The 25,396-nt window shown below is 47.6% G+C and overlaps 1 protein-coding gene across 3 annotated transcripts; it reads left to right on the top strand.

The window, feature by feature from the left end:
• The first annotated feature begins 1,407 nt into the window (after nucleotides 1-1,407).
• LOC116992089 (alpha-2-macroglobulin-like protein 1) lies at nucleotides 1,408-24,108 on the top strand. Of its 3 annotated transcripts, XM_033051289.1 has the most exons (36): nucleotides 1,408-1,654; nucleotides 2,229-2,412; nucleotides 3,448-3,610; nucleotides 3,954-4,006; nucleotides 4,872-4,889; nucleotides 5,384-5,543; nucleotides 6,115-6,199; nucleotides 7,009-7,123; nucleotides 7,457-7,571; nucleotides 7,867-7,976; nucleotides 8,397-8,564; nucleotides 8,880-9,110; nucleotides 9,518-9,581; nucleotides 10,319-10,464; nucleotides 11,439-11,588; nucleotides 11,943-12,059; nucleotides 12,827-12,974; nucleotides 13,405-13,516; nucleotides 14,762-14,987; nucleotides 15,487-15,613; nucleotides 15,902-16,023; nucleotides 16,497-16,551; nucleotides 17,246-17,329; nucleotides 17,727-17,903; nucleotides 18,060-18,141; nucleotides 18,509-18,665; nucleotides 18,863-18,937; nucleotides 20,064-20,226; nucleotides 20,804-21,021; nucleotides 21,198-21,413; nucleotides 21,860-21,984; nucleotides 22,341-22,422; nucleotides 22,859-22,927; nucleotides 23,148-23,250; nucleotides 23,343-23,384; nucleotides 23,785-24,108. In XM_033051289.1, the coding sequence occupies exons 1-35, from the start codon at nucleotides 1,596-1,598 to the stop codon at nucleotides 23,381-23,383; spliced, it is 4,320 nt and encodes a 1,439-aa protein (XP_032907180.1). In that variant the 5' UTR covers nucleotides 1,408-1,595; the 3' UTR covers nucleotide 23,384; nucleotides 23,785-24,108. The 3 variants fall into 3 exon arrangements, with proteins under 3 accessions (XP_032907180.1, XP_032907179.1, XP_032907181.1); XM_033051288.1 differs by having other exon boundaries at nucleotides 17,727-18,141; XM_033051290.1 differs by lacking the exons at nucleotides 1,408-1,654; nucleotides 2,229-2,412; nucleotides 3,448-3,610; ... (2 more) ...; nucleotides 5,384-5,543; nucleotides 7,009-7,123 and having other exon boundaries at nucleotides 6,119-6,199; nucleotides 17,727-18,141.
• Nucleotides 24,109-25,396: the final 1,288 nt, after the last annotated feature.

The following is a 25,396-nucleotide window of genomic DNA, read 5'->3' on the forward strand; positions in this document are numbered from 1 at the left end:
GACTAGATTAAATCTTGTGCAATGTGCTCTGGGAGGAATCAGCTTCAGTAGGGAGGTTGGACCAGATGACCAGGGTTGGACCCTTCCAATCTGACCCATTCTATGATTCTGTGACTGTCACTGTCAGTAACGTGACCTGTTTCTTTGAGAAAGACACAAAGAGACAAGAATGACTAGAATGTGCTCATCAAAATAAAAAGTTTCTAGTTTCCCTTGCCAAGGAGCCTAGCAGTGATTTAGACCAACTCAGAGTTGACTTCTATCAGCCTCTGGCCAGTTACTTCAATCAACAGATCAGTGAGATGTTCACTTGAGACAAAGGCAAGACTAGCTATCACTAACATCCTGTAGATAATGTGCAGCCCCCATGGTGCATGTTTTTTTCCCAGCTCCATCTGGGAACAGACTATGGAGAGCCTTGGAGGGCTCCCAAGTTAGCTGAACATTTCTGTGCATCCTGCTGTTTTTGCCAGGGGAAGAGATCTCAACTGCCTGCTTGAGTAACATCATGTTGGGACGCAGGTATGGAAAGCTTAGGCAGCACTGGCACTATTAAACAGCACTGGGAAATATTTCCAGGCACAGAACTGTACCTGTCTGTATTATTAGGACACCCCCTTGTACATTTCAGCTCAGCCTAACTAATGCTGTCTCACACAAGACTCAGATTAGTTTGTGGACTGCTCACAGCAGGCAGTTTATGTGGTGACTCTGCTTTTCTGCAGGCCAAACTGGTTAACCAGGACAATTGTCTGCCCACTGTACAGGCTGCCATCAGTGCTTACAAAATGTCCCACATATTTAATTTGTAAGTTTTAACCCAACCCTCAGGTTCAAAAGTGGAACCAAAAAGCTGTATCCCTGGATTCCAGACCTTTTAGACCCAGACATGAGTAATGAAGAAGTGGAAGCCATTCCTGAGGCCCCTCCTTGCAGATGGTGCCATGACTAATGGGTGTTGCAGGGCTCTGGTGGAGATCTCTGTGGGCCAGTATTTGTTCCCATTTTCCTCATGGTATGCAGGGAAGGAAAAGACAAAGTCATTAGCTCATTGGTGGTTACTGGCTGGGGCCAGTGTCGTTGCAGTGCTTCCTTACCCACATGGAAGGATTCGCTCCATTCTCAAGCCTAAGGAGATCCAGGTCTCCCTAAGCTGATCCAGAGCTCCTGATCTCTGTCCTGAATGAGTGCTGTGTGCAGGGGGCAGCTCTTGCTGCAGGCTGCACAGCAGCAATCCATCTCCAGCTGAAACAAAGGGATGCAAGTGACAAGTGATCAGGACCTGGCCTGGGTCACTGATCAGCAAAGTTCTCACTGTTTTTTTTGCCATGAGAAGTCCATTTGGTCAGGTGTCTCCATGGCAACCTTGCAGGAGGGGATGTTCTGAACTGGTGGATGGCAGCCAAAGTGGCTGCTATTGGCTTATCCTTACAGCTGCCTGTGTGGAATGTCAGGAGAGAGGCAGAGGCTGGCTCCTCCCCATATCCCACCTCTTCATTTAGCCTGTGCTAGAAAAAAATTACCCCCCCTATAAACAGCCTCAGAGATTTCAGAGGAAGGGAGCCATTTGAGACTGGGCAGCAAGAGCCCCCAGGATGAGGATAGCCATCCTCCTGAGCCTTCTGTTCCATGCTGCAGCTGCTTCTCACCAACTGTGAGTGATGCTGAACTCCTCTTTCAGTCTTTTTCATGAAGGCATCAGTCTGGTTACATGGGCCAGATCCCGTGCCATCAGCTCTCATGCTTCCTGCTCTATCAGGTCACCCCAAGGAGTAGCTGAGTCATATACCTTGTCTCCCATGCTTTAGTCTGACTCCTGCAGATCAGTACAGGCCAGCTTTTTTGGGGACTTCCAGGTCAGACATTAAGCCCAGAGATGTTTGCTCTGCGGTTGCAATGCCAGATCAAATTATCGGTGTCTAGACTGCAAGGCTATGAAATCACTTCTTCTGAAGACTGCATGGGATGTTTTTGGAGAGTTCAGGAGATTACTGGAATAAGGGGTTTGAAATAGATTATAGGGCTATACTTAAGGTAATCAAGCATCAATATTTCTCAAGTTTCAGTGAAGCAACCACTTTGCTGGGCTGACTGTTGCTTTTTAATGTTGATGGAAGCCAGGGCCCATTGCTGAGGGATTCTGCAGTAGTGGGCCACAGCAGGGCAGCTTCCTTACACCTCTTGAGACCTCAAACTGATACCACCTCTGCTGTCTTCCCCCACCACAGACATTACCTGGTGGTGATCCCTGCAGCTCTCCGGTACCCATCCACCCAGGTTGCCTGCCTCCATATCACCTGTCATGATGCAAAAATTCAAGTGAATCTGGCCTTGGAGCGCTCTGCAGGACAGGAGCTCTTAATGCAAGAAACCATCCACAAGAAGAAGACTTTCCTGTGCACTAAGTTCTGGGTGAGCCACCCTAGATAAACGCCATCACTGATTTTCCTTTTAGGAAAATGCTTGTGTTACTCCCTAACCAGGGGTGATGTGGGTAGGGTCTACTTTGTCTTGGTGTGAGCCTTTCAGGAAGGGAATGGGTGGTGTCTGGAGATGCACAGCCCAACATAGTCTGTTGATTAACACTGAATTTCCTTTCTAAATCTAATTTTTAAATGGAATTTACATTTGTTAAAATCTGCTAGAGTTTAATCAGAGTTAAAATTGGCTGTGCAACTGCTTGATCTCTCTTTTGATTCTCTGCTACTGCCTCCCACTTTCCTGTCATTTGCCAGAGTTCTGTGTCCTTCCCCTCCATTATAGACCAGATGAAGCAGCTTTAGCTCTTTCTGAAGGACTTGTGCAGGTTCACAGCTGAAGCTTGGGGAAATGGTGTCTTGCAGGGCATACTGCAATTTCTGTAGTACCTCAAGTCAGGCACAATTCAGCACTTGGGAGCTACTGAAGACTAATTGGATGGAAATAGATATGCTTGTTGTTTCTAAACAGCATCCTAGAGGTTATTTATTGTTGGTGAGAACTTAGCAAAGATCTGGGATTAAGGCAGACATGTCTAAGCAATATCCTTTCTGTTATAGTGTATAATCTGTGCTGAGGCTGCTGGAGTCTTTGGTGTCCAGAATCTTTCTGGTTGTGTTTTCTACTTTGGATTTCTTGCTTGTAAGTGCTGGGTAGTTCTGAAAGCCTAGCATTTGATTCTCTGCTGCCATCTCCCACTTTCCTGTCATGTGCCTGTCTTCCTGAGCAAGTCTGAAGACTTTGAGTGTCAGGTGCTTGCTTGTCACCAGTGGGAAAAAGGACAGATTCCATGACATGCAAGGCCTCCTGCTGTTCCTGTAGGACTGTGTGAGATCTGGCTGTGATCTGGTTTCAGAGGCTGTTGGTGATTGTTCCCTCCTGGCACAGTGGGAGGGAACTGGTTAGTTGTTCCACTATATTCCCAGAAGATTACCTGGGGCCTGTGTGCTCTCCTCTCTCTCTGTACAGGTTGCCCCTCCAGCTGATGGCACAGAGGAGGTTGCCACTGTAAAACTGACCATCACAGGAGACGGGGTCAATATTGAGGAGCAGAAAAAGGTCCTGATCTGCCAGGGCAGGAATGGCACCATCATCCAAACAGACAAGCCCATCTATGAACCAGGGCAGACAGGTGAGATGCCAGTGGGAGCAGCTGAGGGTCCTAGGCTTTTTGCTGGTTGCACCATATGGAAAGACTGTGATGCCCTGAAGTGCATGAACAGCCCTAGCAGAAGGCTTTGAGACCATGTCTCTTGCTGAGTGGTGTTTTCAGTGTTTATAGTGTCTGGCTTGTGATGACTGTAGAGTTGCAGGAGGCAATAGATAATGACAACCATGTCCATGGTACCTTACATGTGGGAATGTTAGTGCAGATGTTACTACAAGTGTGTCAAGAATGGGGAAGCAATGGAACAGGGATCTGTGGGGAAAAAACAGTGATCTGATAACATATTCCCTGATTTCCTTGCCTTCAGTGAAATTTCGCATTGTGACTCTGGATGAGGAATTCCTTGCACTCAACGATTCGGTGAGTCCTGGGGGCTGTGGAAGAGGCTGCCTTGCGCCATGCATGGATCCTACCTCCTTTCCACCTTGCCCATCTCCCAAAGCTCCAACTTTTCCGCATTCACCTCTGGCAGGTTTTATGAGCGTGCACAGGGGAATAGTAACTGCCAGGAAGATGGCAGAGGTGTGAGTGTCTCTTGCTTATCTTGGTAGAATAGTCAGGCAACTGCATGTATGGGACATACTGATTCCTGATGTGATGGTGTCACAGGGGGAGTGAATAGATTGTAAATCAGGTTCTCCTTCTTGTGTAGAAGGGTGCTTTTAATCTGCACCCTACCAGCTGGAATGTGGGAAATCCTGTTTAGACATTAGGACAAACTTTTTGATTGCGACAATGTGGAACTATGTCCAGGAAAAGCATTTTCATCATTGGAGATATTCAGAACCCAACTGGAGAAGGCTATGAGCAGTCTGCTCAGGAAGACATGCTTCAGCAGGGTATTGGATTAGGTGGCCTCGAGAGGTTCTTTCCAAATTATGTGATCCTATTCCTCTGTAGCCCTCTTAAGACCACACCTGAACCAGAGCTAGATTTGTTTGGGTAGAGACTTCTGAGTTTTTCTGTCAAGAAGTCATTAGCAAGTGCTCTGTAACTTCCAGATTTGTTTTTCCTTTTCCTTTCTCCAGACCTTACTGTAATGAACCCACCTGGTATTTCTCCTTTTTGGTGACATTTGTTTTACTTTGTATTGTTGTCAGTGCTCTTCAGTTTCCAAATCACCAGCTGCACATCCTTCAGAGAGGGCTCTGAGTCTGAAGTACCTTGTGTGTGGTGCTGGCATATGTTTCTCTTTTCTAATGTTTTTGCATTTTTTCCTCCCCAGATTTCCCTGTTTCTCCTGGTGAGTGATGCTGAAATCTCGTGTTAGAGTAACGGTGATGGCAGTCATTTCATTGTGCTGTTCATATTCAGTTTCTGGTAGATTTGACAGACCTCTAAGTGGAATAGTAGACCTTTTTTTTATTGTTGGATGTTAAATTCTTAAACAAACATACTCCTTTCAGCTTCTTTTTTATGCACTTTTTTGAGGTTATGCTCCCAGTAGAAATCTGTTGTTCTAGACTTGCAAGAGGCTAAATAGAAAACTTAGATTCTTATGAAAGAAAGTTAGAACTGCTAAGAATCTTTGCTTAAGATCAGAATTTAAATAAGTGTAGAAAGAGGCTCAGATGTTGGGAGCAGAATCTGAGCATTATCGTGTCTTCAAGATTTCCTGATTAGTCTATACCAAACCTCATTTCCTTATCTATAGAACCTGGTAGCTTACAACACTGAAATCCTGAATCCCAGTTTCAGTGAGATGCTGGAACAACTCGTCTTTTCTTGTGGGTGCAGGACCCTAAGAACAACCAGATAGAGCAGTGGCAGAACGTGGTCCCTCGGGATGGCATTGCAGACCTGTCTTTCCAGCTGAGTGACGAGCCCCTGCTGGGAATGTACGTCATCAACATCACCAGTGCCGGAGCCTACGGCAGCTTCTCCGTCAGGGAGCGTGGTATGAGCACTGCTGAGAGCACCTTGCACTCCTGCTCCAGGAAGAAGGATGCATATTCCTCAACAACCATCCTAGGAGCAAATGGGAAAACTAGTAGCATCTGTCACAGAGAGAGTCTGAGCTGAGGCTCAGGAGAAGAGACCACTTTGGGACCTTGGTGTGTGGGAGGAATATTGTGCATGGCTCCAGACCTTTGACACAGCCGATTCCTATGGATCTCAAAGTCAGATAAAACAAGGCAATTTGGGATGGACTTTTCCTGAGACTATGAAGTCCAGTGCCCTCTCACTTCACTTTAATTTCTTAATCAACTGTATTGGGAGGCTGGTGAAAATAGCTGTCAGAAGTGGAGGGACATGGGCATGTTTGGTTTTAGTTTGGGAAAGAGCAAATCATCCAGGGTCTACACACAAATATGTTAAAAATACCTGGAAAAGCTTTCCTTTCCCCTTCTCAGCACCTTCCTTCTCCATTTCCTGTCCCTTATTCCACCATGGTCTGCTTTTATGTTAATTCTTTGTGAAGGCTGTCCCTGGCCTGTATTTCCTACAGTTCTGTTTTTCCCTTCCAGTGCTGCCAGAATTTGAAGTGATCTTTGAGGCACCAAATCAGATTTATGCACTAGATACAACCTTCCTGCTCCGGGTATGTGGCAGGTGAGGATTCTGACTGGAGGGATGGCCCTGTGTTAATTTCTAGCCTGATATGCACAAGCTGGATGGGTAACCATGAGGAGCTAAGGGTGAGTTTACCACACTTCAGTCACAGGAAGCCAGAATCTTCCATGGCAGCTGTTGGCACCCTAAGGCAAGAAAAAACATTCCTGTAACTATCTGATACTCTAATGCCCCTTTTCTAAAAACACTCCACCAATCTCCACATATAAAACCTGGGGGAACAGCCTACCCTTTGACAAGCAACTGTTTGTGGAACAGGTCATAGCAGATATGTGGTGTTCACCTCCCTGAAGAACAAACTCATGGGAAATGATGGGAAGCTTTTCCACATTATGCTCAAGTGGAAACTAGAGGGAGGCAAAAGGGAATTGCCGCGGCTATGACCCACGGACAACACTACAGTTAACCCCATGTAAAGGTGAATTTTTAAATAGAAGGCACTTTCTTAATCACCCATGTTTCTGCTCACAAGATGATGAATGCCTTCAGTGCATCCTGGGGTTATTGCAGGCAATGCTGATATATAATGCAGTCAGCATCTACAACACTCTAGTTACCCAAAATAGTTCAGTTTGGTGCTAATTATATCATAGTGATCTCCCATCACTGCAGAGCCCTGACCTGACCCTACTTGCTGGGTCAGTTCTCCTGGGCTTGCTGTATGGCTGCCACTCTTGTGCTGTATTGTGAATATCCAGCAGTGAGTGGTCTCTGGGGCCACGGAAAGCAAGCCATACATCCTCCCACTGTGTGTGACTGTATCTTCCTTTCCCTGCTCCCACAAACAGATACACTCGTGGCAAAAGCATCCAGGGGATGGTTCATGTGAGCCTTTGTCAGAAGATAGCCCCATTCCTGCCCAGTTCTTCCAAACCTGATCTCTGTCACAAATTCAGCAACCAGGTGAGACGCTTAGGAAGAGCTGAGCTGTATTCAGAGGCATTTGTGTTCAGCCTCAGGGTAAGACAAGGCTGATGGGTCCTTTAGCTGAAGTGATAGCAATGTTAACCCAATGTTTTGGCTGCTTGGCCACTGCTCCTTGTGCTGCCTCTCATCAGCTGTGCCTGATGACAGTGACTGGGCATCATCATGTGCCTGCTCCACATCCTGGGCTGCAATGCCAAAAGGCAAAGCACCCTGAGAGCAGGGGTTTTGTGACGCTGCTCCTCTGCCACTCCCATAACTTCTAACCCAAGTGCCTTGCTCAGACCTTGTTTCTTCTCTCTGTGCTTTCAGACAGATGAGGCAGGTTGCTTCTCCACAAACGTGAGCCTGTCCTCCTTCAGCCGAGACTTTCGGTACTATCGGGACAGCATAGTTGTAGAGGCCTCGCTGGTGGAGGATGCCACAGGTAACTCTGGAATTTCTGGTGCCTGGGAAGAGGCACATGAAGATGTGCTGATCTGACCAAAAGCACAGGAGACTTTCAGGCTAGCAAGGGATCTGAGCCTTCCACTAGGGCTCTATCTAACCTCCCAGACCAGATACCCAGAATCTTGGGCAGATTGTCACTGGGACGTGAAATGTGTGTGCAGCTGGATGTGTCCATCCATATTACCAGTGGGTCACTCTGCAGGGAAATTGCTGAGGAGTGCTTGGCTTTCTTGCTCCCTCTCTCATGTTTCTGTCTTGCTGCTTTCATTCAGAGATACAGGTCAATGCTTCCCACAAATTACTTATCTCCAGGATTGGCGGGATGGCCTTGTTTGATGATGTCAATTCTTACTACCATCCTGGACAGATGTACAGAGGGAAGGTAATTCCCAGTTTCAGTTCTTTGAAGGGGAGAGCATGAGCAATATTTCACAGTAACCTTTACTTACTGTGTTTTATCAGCCCATCTCTAGCCAAGGGCCTGAGAGGGCACATATGACTCCCAGAGACAAAACTCTTGAATTGTCCAAAGTCAGAATAACACCCAAGACTGCCATTTACCAAACAACCCATGAGGGGGAACAGCTATGGGCTTTAATATGTGGGGTGTGAACCCAAACATGGATTTTCAGCAGCTAGGAAGTCTTCTTCCAGGAGCAGTGGCAGTGTTGATAAAATTATTAGTGACTGAAAGAGTGATCTTGCTGTCTTTGGGAACACTGCTCCTGACTTGGGGAAGCCAGAGATTCTGTCTGCTAATTAGATTCTTCTGCACTTCTTTTGCTCCCCATGATGTTCTCAGATTAAAGTAATTGATTACCAAGGCAAGGCACTGAAGAACAAAGAAGTCCTCCTCGTAGTAAACTGTGCTGAGCAGCAATTTAGGCAGAAGTACATAACTGGGGACTCTGGAACAGCTTCATTCAGCCTGGACACCTCTGCCTGGAACAGCACCTTGGCCTCCCTGGAGGTAAGTAGGGAAGGGTGTGTCTTGTGGCAGGTGTATGTCTGCACGTCAGAGCTATTTATTGGCCCACAGACATCTTCCTTGTTCCTTCCTGAGGGAGAGTGACTCAGACCTCAACACCTCAGCATGTTCTAGATCTTGGCTGAGATCTTGGCTCTCCCTCTGAGATCTTATTCTCCAGGTCCCGGTTGCTTTCCTCATGAGCTCTCCACAGAGAGATCTGTCCTTTGACATTGCTCAGATTGTCTTACCAAGGTGATTTGCAGCTGACTTGCTTAACTAGAGAAATTAAGTGGCTTGTTGTTTTTGTCTCACCAGGCAAGTGTCCTGCACCAAGATTCGGACAGAGAGCCTGGGACAGCTGACGTGAGTTTCCAGCGAGCCTCCTACTTCATACAACCATTCTACAGCACCAGCAGGAGCTTCCTCTCTATCGTCCGTGTGCCAGAGACAATGCCCTGTGGCAAAACTCAGTCTGTCCAGGTGGACTTCAGAATTCATGAGGAAGACCTGGAACATGGGCCCAAACGCGTCATTTTCTCCTACTTTGTGAGTTTCTGGGAAACTGCTAGTGGGTGACGGCTGAAGGACCAAGATCAGCATTTCTTAGAGGGTCAGACCTGATATTTGATGGTCTTGGCTCAGGCCAGGACAAGAAGTTCCTCCAGTCCTCATGGAACTGGATCCTGGTTTTGATCCTGGTACTGCAGTAATAGCAACAAAGGCAGAACCTTTTTTTCAGGCTCCGCACAGGTGCAGGGCAGGTATTGGCCTTACCTGTCCTTTCCCAAGTCACTTCACTCCTGAACTCTCCTTACTAGCTGAGAGCAAATAAAGTTAATATTCCTTCCCCAACCCCAATTTAATGTCCCAATTTAATTTCAGGGTTCCTTTGATCTTCTTAGTCACAAAGGCTATGTAACTATGTGACCATCCATTTCTGTGTTCTTCTCCAGGTCACAGGGAAAAGAGGGATAGTCCATGCAGGTCAGCAGACTGTCTGGGTTGGGCTGCCAAGAAGTAAGTGCACTCCTCAGTGTCTAGCAAGCACTCAGTGGTCTGTGGCATCCACTCTTATCTGGACATCCTGCAGTGCAGGGGTGGCTCCACTTGTGTGCTGCATCAGAGCACTGTGCCTTTCCAGATTTCATGCTCCCTTTGCCCTCCTGCTTTGTACCAAGAGAAGAATACTCAGCATTTCCCAGTCTACAGGCTCATCCTCTGTTGTCTTCAAGTGTCCTTTTGCTGCTGCTCGGCAAGCAGCATGAAGCTGTAGCCTCACTCTCCATAGCAACCGGGCCTACAAATAATCTGTTTCATTGGGATGCCACATCTTATAATTTTGATGTCTGTTGACCCACTGTTGCCTATTTCTCCAGTTCTTGTTTTTTAAAACCTGAATTATAAGTATTTTGGCACAAGGTCACCTCTTTGTTGGTGTTGGGATGGGAGATGTTGGGTGAGAGGAGGCTTTGAAAGATATCTGAGACTCTCATTCTTCGTCGAGCCAAGCTTGAACTCCAAAGTACTGTTTCATGTCCCCAAGACAGTAAACAGAAAAGTCTTTTGCTACTCTTGAATACCAGATCCAGAAATGTGCTGTTTGTTTCAGTAGTCTCCAGAAACCTTTTTGGTCTTGAAAGACTTCATTAAAGGAGGAAAGGATTTAAACAGGCACCTGCAGAATGGCAAAGCTGATCAGAGACTATTTTCACTACCAAATCTACTTCCTCTTATTTCCTCTCTTCTCCATCTAGTGCTGGAAGGCTCCTTCTCCATCCCTCTTACGTTCAGCTTGACCTATGCCCCAGCTCCAAGACTTGTTGTTTATGTCATCTTCCCTAATGGAAAAATCATTGCCGATTCTACCATCTTCAGTGTCTCCACGTGTTTCAGAAACAAGGTAGGGTTTGTGTGCGAGGCTATGACTAAATGTGTGAGCGTGGATGTGTGTGCTGCCATGAAAGGAGAGCTGTGTCGCCGTGTGTGTCTGATACTGTGTGTGATGCTGTCACATGAACTGCAGTTGGTGATTGGTGAGGTGTGCTGTGATGTTTGGAGCAAGTGTAGGCTCAGCATTGTGGGGGCTGCTGCAATGTTTGGGAAAGGCAGAGAGTTGCTGTCTGTCTCCATAGGCAACTGCAGCCTGGTAGGTTCATAGATAATCCAGCCCAACACAGGTCATTTGTGCAGTTCCCAGGAGAGCTCAGGGCTGCTCTGCTGCTGCAGCAGACAATCAGAATTGCTAGTACGTGGTATTGGGATGACATCTGAAAGTGGATGATGGAAGAAGTGGATTTTACTGGCCATCCAGAAAGGGCTGAGTGCATCTGGTCATTGTGACATCCTTGGGAATCTGCTTTCTTATCTGTGTCTTGCACTCCGAAAGTGAATTTCTGAGAGGGCATTACCCCTGCTCCACAGCTCCAGAGCTGTTTGGCATAGACAGTCAGATTCAAGCAAGAACAGGAAGAGTTTCAGGAAACTGAGGCATATCCCACAAAGAGCCTGGAGATAAGGACTAGGCTTATTTTAGCTCTGGGACCCCAGAAGAAGGGGTTTCATAAGACAGCTGTGAGGTGTGTGACCATGGCTGGCTGTTTTGCTGGATAAGGCAGAGAGAGCTGTGCTCTGACACGGGGATGTCTCCAGATGCATGCTGATGGCTCCCCCTCTGCCATCTTTCCTGTTAGAACCTCAATGTGGTGTTTTTTTAATACCTTCTGGGGGTCCTTGGGAGGTTCCTTGGGTTTCCATCCAAGGCAGGTCTTTGGAAACTCTCTTCCAAAGATGTGGCTCTCTCCCCTGCTTGGGAAGTGGTGGGGTGGCCACCCTTAGAAATGTCACTCAAGTATTGCCTGCGTTCTTCCCGTCCAGGTGGAGCTGGGCTTCTCAATGCCAGAGACTCTTCCTGGCTCACAGGTTAGCCTCCGCCTGCAGGCAGCTCCTGGCTCCACGTGTGCTGTCTGGGCTGTGGATCCAAGTGCCTTTTGGATGAAGCCAGGAAGAGAACTGAGCAGCCACTCGGTGAGCGAGGCTGCTCTGACTCTTTCCCTTCCCTACTGACAGGAGGCAGAGGGAGGCCCCTGCAGAACCTAACTCCAGGAACTGAAAGCATGGCCTGGAGGGATCAGCAGCACTCCCAGTGTGGATGGGTAGGGGTTAGGGATTAAGGAACATGCTGAGCATCACTCAGTGGTAAAATAGCTTCTGTGCTGGCACTATCAGAGGAGAGCCCAGGAGGAGTGACAGCAATCCTGGGCTTTCTGGCACTCGTTCATACACAGTAGCCAGAAGCAACTCAAACGGGCCTTGGATGCGTGAGAGGAAGGGAATGCCAGGTTTAATTTGCGCTGATTTTTTTTCTCCTTGCTTTCTCAGATCTATGGGCTGTTCCCATCTGTTTATAACTCCAGGTATCCTCGCCAAGTGTCTGAAGACGATCGTTCATGCGGGTTCCCAAATTCTAATGAGCCCGATGTGTTTACAGCATTCAGGGTAAAAATGGTTGATTTGGTGGGTTGAGATAATTAATGAACTGAGGGAAATGTGATCCCTGGCTTTACCAATATCCAAGGGATACCATTGCAGACGGGATGGTGAACAGTTTAGGCCCTTGTAACCCTCTTGTCATTCGAACAGGTGACTTGAAATCTATAAGGAAAAATCATTGTGTGGTTGCCGCACTTGGGTTGTGTGATTTAGGATGCCAAGGATTATTCATTACTTTAATTAGGTTTCACACAATTTGTTTAATCTTCATAGCATGAGCAATTGCACCCTGCAGGCAGAGAAGACATAGTACCCAAATGACCATGTGTCTGAAAAGGAATAAATTTGGCTGACTCAGGCCAGATGAATTACCTTAGAAGACCTTGTTTGTCCATTGCTGGGGGACTGAATTATTCCTTCTTAAAATGAAGCAAGAGAATACAGAGGACAGCCAAGTCCCCACTGCATGAGGGGGCAGTGCAAATGGAGGAGAGGAGAGGAGAGGAGAGGAGAGGAGAGGAGAGGAGAGGAGAGGAGAGGAGAGGAGAGGAGAGGAGAGGAGAGGAGAGGAGAGGAGAGGAGAGGAGAGGAGAGGAGAGGAGAGGAGAGGAGAGGAGAGGAGAGGAGAGGAGAGGAGAGGAGAGGAGAGGAGAGGAGAGGAGAGGAGAGGAGAGGAGAGGAGAGGAGAGGAGAGGAGAGGAGAGGAGAGGAGAGGAGAGGAGAGGAGAGGAGAGGAGAGGAGAGATCTTCTGGTGATTATTTTTTTCCTACAGGAAATGGGATTGAAAATTATGTCCAACACCAATATCAAGAAACCCAGAGTATGTCCAACCACTCCATTGACAACTATGCTGCGGGGAACAGGAATGTCCATTTCCAGGCCCATGCTGACGTTTGCCCAGCCCCATAAAGTGTATAATAGTAAGCATTTGCCAGCTGTTTCTTCTTACATGGGAGGCTTAGTCTTTCATGTGAAAGTGGTCCTGGGTTTGAGCCAAGAGGCAGCACTTACTGTAAGTGTAAATGGAAGAGAAAAAGGGTTTTCTGTCCATAAACCTGTTGTGCTAATGTGAGGGCTGTTAGTGGGATGTCTGGATCCCACGTTTTATCTCTGGAGTGAGGGTAAATGTTGCCTGTCCTATGGTGCCTCTACGTGCAAATAAAGCCCAAAGCACCTCTGACATCTGAAATGAGGCAAGAGATTTTAAAATTTGGGACAGCACATTTTGTTCTGTTGCCATAGTTCCCAAGAGCTGAAAGAATTTGCTGCAGCCTGAGCTGTGCTGGAGCTGCTCTGCTCTGAACCAGGACCTGAGGACCCCATGGTGATTACAGGTCTTGTTTCCCACAGAGCATCTGATACCAACGTATCAGCCCACTATGTTTCCACCTTTTTCCTCAGCTGAAGAGAAAAGACACAAGCATGTTCACGAAACTTGGCTGTGGGATTTATATTCCGTGGGGTGAGTAAACTGAGCAGCGGGGGTTTAGTCTGGGTCATTTTGTGTGGCTGGAGTGGCAGCAGATGCCAGTGCCAGATGCCAGTGGCTGCAGATGCAGCTGAGTTTAGATCACAGGCAGCTGTGCAAGACACTTCAGGACAGACACAATGGGGCTCATACCTGTAGGCTGTTCATTGCTGGAGCTGATGTACACATTAAATGCATTTTTCTCTACTAGAAGTGCTGGTCATCCATGAGAAGTGGCTGGCATAGGAAGATGGAAAAGCATGAGGTGCAGCAGAACAGCTTAGTTTACTATCCACGCTCTGTTTTTGGTAGTCCTGTGGGCTTGCATTTCCCCAAATGAGCTCACAGATGTATCCTGCTATCCAGGGGAAGCTCATGTCCATAAAGTCCTTCACAGGACTGAAAATTGTGTCCAGTGAAAAAGTCTCAGTATGTACACAGGGTCTGCCGAGAGAGCTTTTAAAGATTTTTCATCTGAGACTTCAAGATTTTCTTCTGTGTTCTCTGAAGACTGAAATATGCTCAGGCTAGATCCTGAGCATATTTCCCATCAACATCTGCTCTCTCCCACCTCCACTGTCCTTAAAGATACATACACCTCTTCACCCCTAGCAGCAGGTATTTCCTCTTCTCCACCATCCTGATCTGAGCCATCAACAGGTGTCTATGCTGTGTGTGTTGCCTTCCTGTCCATGCATGGTGAAATAAGCCAAATAATACCAGTATCTTTAGCTATGTCTACTTTTTTGTGTCAGCTGTGGTGGAAGCTGCAGAACAGCCAGCTCCTCTCAAAAGTTTTGATGTGTGCACAGGACGAGTCTCTGCCCTGCCCTAATGTTGAGCTTTAAGCTGTCAGTTTCTCACAGGACAGAGAATGGCCAGATCAGCCTCGTCTGCTAACCCTACTGCTGCTAGTCCTGCTGCTCTGCCGGTTTCTGGTTTCTGATTCTCCATTTCTAGGCCAAGAAGAATAGGACTGCTGATATCTGTAAGCCATTTTTAGATGTGCAAAGGACAGCTGCTGTCTGTGATTGATGGCATCTTCCAGCTATGTAACATATTGACCCAGGTGTTCTGTCAATACTTACTTGTGACCTGCAAGGGCTTGCAGGTTCAGTAGGGGCTGGAGTGAGGTGAGGGGATGGGGTGCTCTGCAGAGAAGGACACAGAGCAGGTCACCTGGCCTGGCATATGGCATCAGTCCAATAAATGCTTCTGTCACTATCTACTTCTCTCCAGTCCCAGTGGGAACAAGAGTATCACTGTCACCGTGCCTGATGCCATCACAGAATGGAAAGCAGGAATGTTCTGCACAGGACGTAATGGCTTTGGGTTTGCTCCAGCCTCCCGGCTGATTGTTTCCAAGCCCTTTCTTGTGGAGCTGCCACTGCCATCCTCTGCGGTCCAGGGTGAGACCTTCAACTTGAAGGCCACAGTCTTCAACAATGTGCAGCAATGCATGAGGGTAGGTGAGCCCTGATGGTCTCTGCAAGAAAAGCGCGATGTGGCTGACACCTGTGGCCTGTGATCATGGAATCATGGGGGAAGGCACCTTAAGGGTCATCCAGTTCCAAATCCCCTTTGAGAAGTCATGGCAATTCATTGACGTTACCTCTGACTGGAAAAGGCAAAACATTACCCCCACTTTTAAAAAGATAAATAAGGAAGCACATTTGTCAGGTGTGAGAGCTGGGCCTGTGCAAACCCCATGAAATTGAGCAAGGCCAAGTGCAAGGTCCTGCACCTGGCTTGGCAATCCCAAGCACAAACACAGACACACTTGTTGCCCCTGATAACCCTGGCCAGGTTGGCAGGAGTTTAGCTTTCCCAGCCTGATCCCTGGCTAATCAAACAATCTGTGTGTATTCCTCTCAGGCTGTTCCCCTGCTTCCACCCTCTGTAGGCTTCCTTTTTGTGTTGTTGATGTTTATTTATTGCCACCTGCATCCCTGCTGCCCCTTCAGATCCAAGTGACCGTGGAGGAGTTTGCACACTTCCAGCTGAAGCCATGCAAAGGCTGTGTCTACAGCAGCTGCTTATGTGCTGGGGAAGCCAAGACCTTTCAGTGGAGTGTCACAGCTGAGCAGCTGGGTGAGAAGCACAGGGAGGTGGGGTGGTGGAATTGGGAAGGGGTGGGACCAAGGTGGGGATGTTTTGTAAGAGCTGACATAGAGTGAGGAGCTGTTTGCTCTGTTACCCAGAGAGCACTTATTTGCACTTATCTTATGGTCAGGGTTACTAACAAGCCTGTGCTAGGAGGTGCAGAAACATATAGGGCTCTGATATAATTTTTTGTTGTCAGCAGGTGATGTCTACTGTATTAATGGGAAGTGCTTCCTCAGAAGGTGTCTTATGCACCTAAATGTGTTTTATTTTCAGGGCTCATGAACATCACCCTCAGCACTGAGGCTGTGGCCACCAAGGAGCTCTGTGGCGAGGCAACACCATTTGTCCCAAAACAAGGACAGAAAGACATCATCACCAGACTCATTCAAGTCCGGGTCAGTCAAGCTGTTCTGCTACCTAAGTCTCAAAGCAGGTTTTGTGCAATTCCCAGATTTCGTGTGTGTTAATTTTGGGAGCTACACCTTGCTATTCAAATGTGTGATTATCATCTCAGGGCCCGAGCTGGGCTCAGCCTGGGCTGATGAACGTAGAAGGTAAAGGGACATTCCACTTCATACCATGGAAAACTTCAAACATTCTTTTATGTCCTTACCTCCTGAGTTTTCTGTTGAAACTTACATTAGCATTTTCACAGGTATTCAGAATTTAGGGTATTCTGAAAATGCATGCTAGTTTCTGATCTGAAGAGAAAATGATTGAAAGTAGTTTGCATTTTTATGTGATAATGATGATACTCCAGATGACTGTCTACCCTGAACCAGGATTCTGATACCTTCTTCTAATCCACTTGTAATCCCATTTGTCTCTTGGGTGCTCATTAAAATGCTACTTTTATATATTCCAACAGCCAGAGGGAGTGTTGGTAGAAAAGACTCACAGCTCCATCCTGTGTCCTGAAAAAGGTAGATGGATTGTTTTCTTCCTTCACTCTGTTCATCCCCCTCTTCCTGCTTAACCATCTTCTGGGTATTTCCACTTGTTGAACTATTTTCTCCGTTCCCATGATGAAGCTAACAGAAGTGTACTCTAATTGTGGTGCCAGCTAGGGTTTCTCCTAGGCAGGGATGTGGGGAGGTCCAGTCTTTTACCATCAACATCCTTGGCAATAATGTGACAGCTTGAGCGCTTTTTCACCTGTGGAAATAAAACCAAACTACTCAACATGGTAAGGCTGGAGGACATGGCTTAGGATTGCTGCTCCTGTCTTGAATTTTATCGTGTATGATGGGGCCATCAGCTGATTTTGACAGCGTGAGGAACATTGAGAAGACAAGCCTGCAACTGAAATGTTACATGAGATGGAGTAACTTCTGTAGAGAATAACAGGTGGCTTTGACCCTTGAGGGTTTTCAGGAGAAAATCCTCTCAACCTCTTTATAAAGAGGGGCATTAGGATTGCACAGTTACCATGGGGTGGATGCAGGAAGTTAAGGGTGGAATGAGACATGGACTTTTGAAGGGATTTACAGCCTCTGTGACAGGAAAATGGGAAGTTATCACAGAACAACCTTGAACAGTTTCTGGGGATTTTGAAGGCTTTTTTCATCAGAATCTATTTCTTTTTGCTCTCTCCACACCTTCCCTGGCTGGTGTCAGGGAATCCAGCAGAGGAGTCTGTGTCCCTGGTGCTCCCTCTAAATGTGGTGGAAGGTTCAGTCAGAGCCACCGTCTCAGTCACCGGTAAGGAGTTAAGCTATGGTAGTACCTTGCAAATCCTTGCAAATATCTAAGTTTAGCCCTAGGAAAGCCCAAACCCAAACTGCCCCACACCTATTCTGAGGTTACCAAAGCTCCACTGCCCTGCTCTTCCCACGTGTGTGGCTGTGTTTCCTGATTACTGACAACCTAAAACACGCAGCAAGGGAGAGAGTGTTGTGCTAATGAGCTTCCCTGCCAGGATGGGAATGTGTACAGTTCATATGAGGGACACAGTGGAACTGTTAAGGTGGCTGGACAGAGGTGTCCTCACACTGCTGTGCTGGGCCTACCTTGCTTGGTGCACTGCGGGGAACAGTCACAGGTAGGAGGAGGATCCTACTGCCCAGGAGGTGGTCAGGGTGCTGATGTTTTGTCTCAGGGGACCTCATGGGGGTGGCATTGCAGAACCTGGACCACCTGGTGCAGCTGCCTCACGGCTGTGGGGAGCAGAACATGGTGCTGTTTGCCCCCATTGTCTATGTGCTGCAGTACCTGGAGAAGACGAGGCAGCTGAGCCCTGAGATCAAGGACAGGGCAGCAGGATTCCTGCGCAATGGTGAGCACAACAGACCCCACCTTGCCCCTCTGCCTTCCCCTGTGTCCAACATCCCAGGCTCCTACTCCCACCTGGAGCACTCCACCAACCCATGCCTTCACAGCAGTCTTATTGCAAATACCTCTGTGAGCACTCATGTCCTGTCCTGCTTCTCAGGGTACCAGATACAGCTGCAGTATCAGCACCCTGATGGCTCCTACAGTGAATTTGGTATCAAGGATGAGTATGGTAATACTTGGTAAGCCCTGGGCTCTCTCCCTGCTGTCTACCTGCTCTCTGACAGACAGGAGGTGGGCAGCTTTCTGCTTCCAGCACAAAACCCTTGCTGTCCTATTGGATCCAAAGTGTTCTAGAACCTTTGTGGACTAGGGCACCCCAGTGGCTAGGCATCCCCAGTCCTGGGGATGAATTGACCTCGATCCAGCACATCAGAAATAGCACAATAGGTAAAGAGAGATCCACCAGTTTAAAACTCCCACTTTTTTTCCTCAACTTCTGCTTAGATTCTTTCTTTCTACTCATTCTTCCTGCTCTTTCATGCATTCCGTCTCTCTCTTATTCTCTCTTCCTTCTTTCATGCCTTTTTTTCTGTTATCCTCAATCAGGCTGACTGCATTTGTGGTGAAATGCTTTGTCCAAGCCAAGCCGTACATTTACCTGGACAACCAGATTATCCAAGCTGCTCTCACCTGGCTGGAATTCCACCAGCTTCCCAGTGGTTGCTTCAAAAATGTGGGACAACTTTTCCACACTTTCATGAAGGTAAGAGCCAGTGCACCTTGAAGGACAACACCAAGCAGTTCTTGCCAAGTGTGCTGGTAATTGTTGAAATTCTCTTGTCTGTGTTTTACTGCATTCTTGAGATGGAGCAAGCCAGGGATAGGTGACACCTCTCCTGAAAAGCTTCAGTATTTGCCTGTTAATTTTCCCAGCTTTTTGGATGTCTATGCTTTTTTTAGGGAGGCGTAGATGGGGAAGTCCTCTTGGCTGCCTACATCACTGCTGCGTACTTGGAGGCAGGAGCAACACCACAGGTAAATACTGGGATTCTTTGCCATGCTCTTGACTTATGGTCTGAATCTTAAAGAGCTTAGTGGTAACACTAGGGCAGGCAACAGAGCACCTTAGAGAGACTTGTGGCCAAAGTAATAGGGTGGGTGAGGAAGATTTTACAGCTTCTCAGGAAAAGCTATCTCTTTGAGGAGGACATCCCTAGCAGGGAAAAGACGAGTTTAAACTACTGAGGACCTCTGGACTTCATGGCTAGATACTGTGTTGGCCATTTCCCAGGAATGAGCTGTAAATGGAATTCTCAGGAATTTCCCAGGAATGAATTCCCTGGTCCTATACAGCTGAAGGCTGATCTTGAGGTGGGTGGAGCTGCTTCCACAGTCAAGTAAATAGACATAATGTAGCTCCTAATAGGGTTTAGCTTCACAAAAAAAAGCAGAAGTCTGGGAAAGGACTGCTGTAGGAACTGCATGCTTAAGTAATAACAATAAGAGGGAGGCTGTGGTACAGGCAAATAAAAAATCAATTAACTTGATGGAGAAACACAATTGTAGACATTGAGAAGCGGAGTTCTCTGGAAATCAGAAAAGTAAGTGAAAAACCAATGCTTTTCAGTGGAATGGAAAGCAGTGGGCTTAGGCAAAAAAAAAAAAAAAAAAAAAAAGGAAGACAGATGGAAAATAACCTTCTTTCTGGCAATAGATTGCCTTCAGGTCACCCTTTTTTCAGCAAAAGTACAATTATTCACTGTGGAGGTGAATTAAACACAGTCGCCCTGCTCAGCAGGCTGTGCGTGTGCATTTGCAGTTGTGTGGTTTTGCTGCTGTTGTGTTTGGACTGGGAAGGTAAGACACAGTGGTGTTATTCCCTCAGGAAAGGTGTTCATTTCACTGAGAAAGCACTGCTGAAGCCCAAAACCAACTCAGGGGGGAGGTCTGTCAAGCACCTTCCACCAAGGGCTGGAGACACTGCTGGTGATGCTGCACTGGTACAGAGTGCAGGTCCGAGCACAGCATCACCTGAGGGAATGAACGGGGTGCTCTCTGTGCTGGCACATGCCAGTGCATGCTTCTGCTTGTGTCCCAGGGTCTGCCTGGCTCACAGGGGCTGGTTTGTGTGTGACCAGCACCGCATGCCTCTCTCCTGCAGAGCACGGTGGTGCGCAGGGCTCTGGGCTGCATCGCTCCTGCACTCCCCAGGGCTGCCAGCACCTACACACAGGCCCTGCTGGCATACACCTTCGCCCTGGCTCAGGACTCCCAGCGCACCCAAGAGCTCCTCGATGTGCTTGACCGGAAGGCGATCAGAGCAGGTATGGGGGCCTCGGTGCCAGGGGAACGCCAGAGAAGGGGCAGGTGCCAGGGCAGCACCAGAGAAGGGGCAGGTGTGACCTTTCTGAGCCCTTGGTAACGCGCAGCCTGGCTGGACCAGCCACAGTGCTGCCAACACATGGTGTGGTGCTGGTTTCCTTCAGATCACTTGCCCTCTTCTGGTACCTGAAGTGGAAGTTGGGGTTTGGGAGGCTTGGGGATTCTTGTGGATCCCAATGTCTTGTTAGTCCCTGACCTTTAGGGCTGGCCAGTGGACAGCTGGCTAGTATCAGGTAGTTAGTGGACCTGGCAAACAAGGCAAAACAGAATTTGGACAACTAGGAGGTAATGCATATGCAGATTATTGGCATATTAGTTTTTGTTTGTCACCTGGATGTGGAATATGGAGTGTTAGGTGTTGCAAAATGCATTGGTTTTCGGCTGCCCTGGTGATGTGATGACCAAACCAAAAGGTGTTTACCCAATGGTCTCTGCAGACACAAGCCACTCTGTCTAGGAGGCTAGACCTGTACTTCCCTGACATCTCTCAAGATTCCCTCTACTACCTTCCTTTCCCAGATGGGCAGATCCACTGGAGTCAGGCCTCATCCAAGTCCAGAACCAGTACCAGCCCTTGGTCACAGCCAGTGTCTGTGGATGTGGAGCTGACAGCCTATATCCTGCTGGCCCTTCTCTCCAAGCCAAATGTCACAGAGTCTGACCTCACCACCGCCTCTGGCATCATGGCCTGGCTCACCAGGCAGCAGAATCCCTATGGAGGCTTTGCCTCAACACAGGTAACTCAGGAAAGGAGATGTTTCTTGAGAAAGAACCTCTGCAAGATATGCACACAGTGTATGCAAGTGTAAATGCTTTGGGGAAAGAAGCCCTTGGATATGGAGGTCCTCAGGAAGCTGATTTCAGGTGTCTCTGGGTGTCAGAGATGTAAATGTACTTGTGTTTTCCTTTTCAGGACACAGTAGTGGCCTTGCAGGCATTGGCTAAGTATGCAGCACTGACACACAGCACACAGGGGGATGCAGAAGTGAGGGTGAGGTCCCATGGAGGCTTTGGGAAGAAGTTCCAGGTCTCCTACCAGAACCGGCTGCTGGTGCAGGAGGTGGCACTGACAGAGGTCCCGGGCGAGTTCTTGGTGCAGGCCCATGGCAGCTGTTGTGTCTTTACTCGGGTAGGTTCCCACAGATCCTGCTGTGTCCACTCTCATCTCCTCACCTTGTCAAAGCCAAAACTCTTGCATCTCTGTGGAAGGAGATGTGTGTTGACTGAATCCCAGCCTGGTGCCAATGCAATAAACCTGTGTGTGGGAGGAAACAGACAGAACCTGCCCAAATATGAGTACTGGAAGATGAAAATGTTCTATAGTGGTCCCACTGCTATGTGCCTGACTTGCACAGTCTCAATTGAAAGTTTGAGAAGGAGTCCATGGAAGATTTTCAATCTGAATTATCTTTATTTTGGGTACTGGGATGAGTGTGCTTACTTCATATCATTTATCCATTCTCTGTCTGGGGTCCAATCTTCAGGAGTCAAGTAGCCAGTGGGAAAAAAAGGTGTCATAGATGACATGAACCTAATTATCAATGTCTTAGTCTGTTTTTTTGTCACTCCCTGCAGATGGTGCTGAGGTACAACACACCCTCCCCACAAGACTCAACATCCTTTGCCTTGCAAGTGAAAACTGAGCCGGTCAATTGCACCAAGAACAACACACGCTCTGTTACTGTCCATGTCCATGTCAGGTGACTCTAAAGATCTTGTCCCACCTGAGAAGGAAAGCTGGGCATGGCTGGAGAGCTGAGGGGTGCTTCTTGGCTGCAATGGATGCACCAGGCAGTTTCAGGGCCAGATGGGGAGCCTTGGCTCTTGCTGGAGAGAGCAGTGCAGTATTTAGCTCAGACTGGGGATGCTCAGAGTAGTGCAGCCATCCTCTGCACCCTGTGAGAGGGAGCAGCAACTGCCTCAGCCCCAGCCCTGCTGGGCTGCCTGGCTCAGGGCACTGCACACAGGGACTGGTGGTAAAGGGAAGGGAAAGCTGGGAGAGACTCTCTTTTTAATGCTCTCCCCTAGAAACTCTCCTTTTAATCTTCTTCCCCAGGTACAATGGAAAGAAATCCACTTCCAACATGGTGATTCTGGAGGTGACCTTACTGACTGGATTTGCCTTGGCTCCAGGATCTGTAAGAAGTGTGGAATCAGGGTGGGGATGTGGTATCAGTGGGACCATCCATGTCCAAGGAGAAGGGAAGGTTGCATAGGAAGGTGTTGCCTGTCTCTTCCTTGAGCAATCTCACCATCCCTTCCCCTCTGCCACGCAACAAACTTGAACATATACTGTTGGCTCTTGCTTTGAGTCCAGAGGATGGTGATCCTTCTGGGCCCAATCAGCTTAGCATATCCCTGTCAGCTAAGTAGCCTAGGCTCTTGTCCTTGGGGTTTGCAGGAGTTGAGTGGCCCTGCAGGGAGATCAGCCTGAAGAGGTGAGAGTCCAAAATACATTTGGAAGTGAGTGGATGAGAATCTGACCACTCAAACTTAGATAAACCTTGTTGGGATGTTTCACACTTTCCTTTCAAAAGACAAAACTAAATTGTTTCCTCCTCTCTTCTGTCCTAGCTGCAGCATGGGCACTCTGTGAGAAGAACTGAGAAAACACAACGAGGTGTTGCCATCTACTTGGACAAGGTAATGTTTGTGCTGCTAGAGGAGCTGCAGGAGTGGAGGGCACTGCCAGAATTGTTGGGAGAATCCAGGACTGGGGCTAGCAGATCAGGATACTCAAGATTCATCTTGAAGTCCAGTGTTCAAGTCTACAGAGTTGTTATTGTCAGTTAGTAGGATCAAATGCAGGTGAGGAGTAAAAAGAACAGCTGATAAGTGAGCTGTCATTTATTTTCTTCCCTAGCTGAGCCATATCTCTGACACATATGTCCTGCATCTGGAGCAGGAGATTGAGGTGACCAACCTGAAGCCAGGCCATGTCAGGGTTTATGACTACTACAGCCCAGGTCAGTGTGGGGCCGTGGGATGCCAGGGCTGTCTGGGTGTTTGCACCTGACTCTGTGCAAGGATAACTTAGATCTCTCCTGTTCTGTTGCAGAGGAGCAGGCCCTGGCTGACTATAATATCTTCTGCATCTAAGGTAGGTGCAAATCCTTCCCTCAGCTCCCTGTATGGACCTAACAGCCTTGTCATGCTTCCTCTGTGCCCCATCTACTGCGCCCCATCTACTTCTCTGTGTCCCACTGGAGCCCTGTGTATCTCTGATTTAGCATGTTCTCTTCATCTAGAACTGTATCTGAAACGCCCTAAGCAGAATTCATGGTACTAGTTTCAGTATATTATATTTGGGTATGAAGAGTTTCTCTTTCTGGGGAGGGCCTGGAGTAAAACAAAGATACTGGATCAAACAACAAAACCCCTTTCCTTTAGAGTCCTTAGTGAGAGCCTGTGCTCCCTAGCTGTTAACATCCCAAAGATGATAATTTGGATCATATTATTTGCTCTCTGGGTTACTCTCTCTTCTACTCTCATTTCTCCAGGGACTTGGATTGCTTCCTTACTGTCCACTGCTTCAGCTCACAGGATCCCACTAGTACAAGATGCCTTAGGACAATGGGGCTGCTGCATTATTGCTCCTGGTATAATGAGACCTGTGTCACCTGGAAAGTCACATCTCAGGCTTGGGATTTTGGTGCTGGGACACATCTCAGGTTGGATTTTAGACTAACTCCAGCCTAACCTATGCTGCTCATTCTGACAGCCATTACCTGGTGAATTTTTTTGGGTGTCTGATTAATTCTGATTGTTTCAATCCAGGCATTTTTCTTGCTTGTAAAAAGAATGAAAATAAAATAAAAATCACAAATCTGGGTACTGTGGTGTGTGTTTGGACTCTGTGACAGTGTTTACCTGGGAAGAGTGAGCAGAAGCAAACTGTATCTGATTCGTGTCCCTGGCATTCATTTCCTCCAGCACTGGATTCTCCTCCAGCAGTGTTGTGCAGCCATCAGTATGGGGTGAGGACTCCTAGTCCTGCATGGAGGCTGATCCTGCTGAGAATCATCTACTGCACACAGATGTAGCTGAGCCATAAGGTCTTGGCTGCAGGTGCACTTTATGTGCATGTAAATCTACCCTGCTGTGTATCTCACAGACTGACTCTGTCCTTCTGGCATAGGAAGCAGAAAGGGAGTGATTTTAGTTTCTGCACCTCCTGTGGAGCTGGATCTTGTGCAGGACAAGTAAAACATGAGCTGCCAGGAAGGGGTGGTGCCCTGGGGTTGAACCCCCTGCTAATGAGAGAGGAAAGTGAGCAGGGTCTTGGCCACATTACAAGGAGCTGGACAGTCAATGTCCAGCCAAAGAGTATGTGAAAATTCAACATCTATCACTGCTTTTTAAAATCAAACCTCATGATTTAAGTGCTGGTGATCATGGATCGTTTAGGTTGACAGTGACATGTCTCTGTATAAACAGGTAGATCTCCACAGACCCTCCCTAGAGCTGGCTGCAAGAATTTGATGGCTAAGTGCAAAGGCAGGTTTAAGAGTGAAGGTCTAGAAGACAGGTGAGGGTTGAGGGTCACGATTTGGTTACTGCCCTGAGAGCTCTCCATACTCTGCAGCAAGGCTGGGATTTTTGGTGGTTTAATGGGAGGGAGTTGGAAAGCATGTTTAAATTTTAACTATGATGCTCCAGAGCAATCCTGAAGACTCAGCAAGTCCTGTCTGTGAGACAAAGATGTGAGTATTTCAAGTTTTTTTTGTTTAAGAGTGAACACACTGAGGAGATGTGCCAGCAAGACAGGCTGCTGACAGCCTGCTCTGTGCTACATGTGCAGTGTAACAGGGCTAGAATGAAAGCATGAGCTCAGCGCAGCACCTGGATGGTAGCAATACCTTGTGCAGTGCCAGAAGCGGCTGAGCTGATGTTGCAGACGTCACTTTCTCTTCTTGCACCTTTGTTTAAACAGGTGCTTTTCCTCCTCTCTTTATTCAATTTCCTCAGTATTCCATGAGCAATGCAGGTCTCAACTCTGCAGAACAGAATTTTGAATTACTTTCTTTGAAACTTTTTAAAAACACGTTGCAAATATTTCTGCTTTCTTTGCAAATGTCTTTTCTCTCCCTTGCCTTTACCTCTAGCAAAGTC

Source organism: Catharus ustulatus, chromosome 2, assembly GCF_009819885.2.
Source record: "Catharus ustulatus isolate bCatUst1 chromosome 2, bCatUst1.pri.v2, whole genome shotgun sequence".
NCBI classification, from domain to species: Eukaryota; Metazoa; Chordata; class Aves; order Passeriformes; family Turdidae; genus Catharus; species Catharus ustulatus.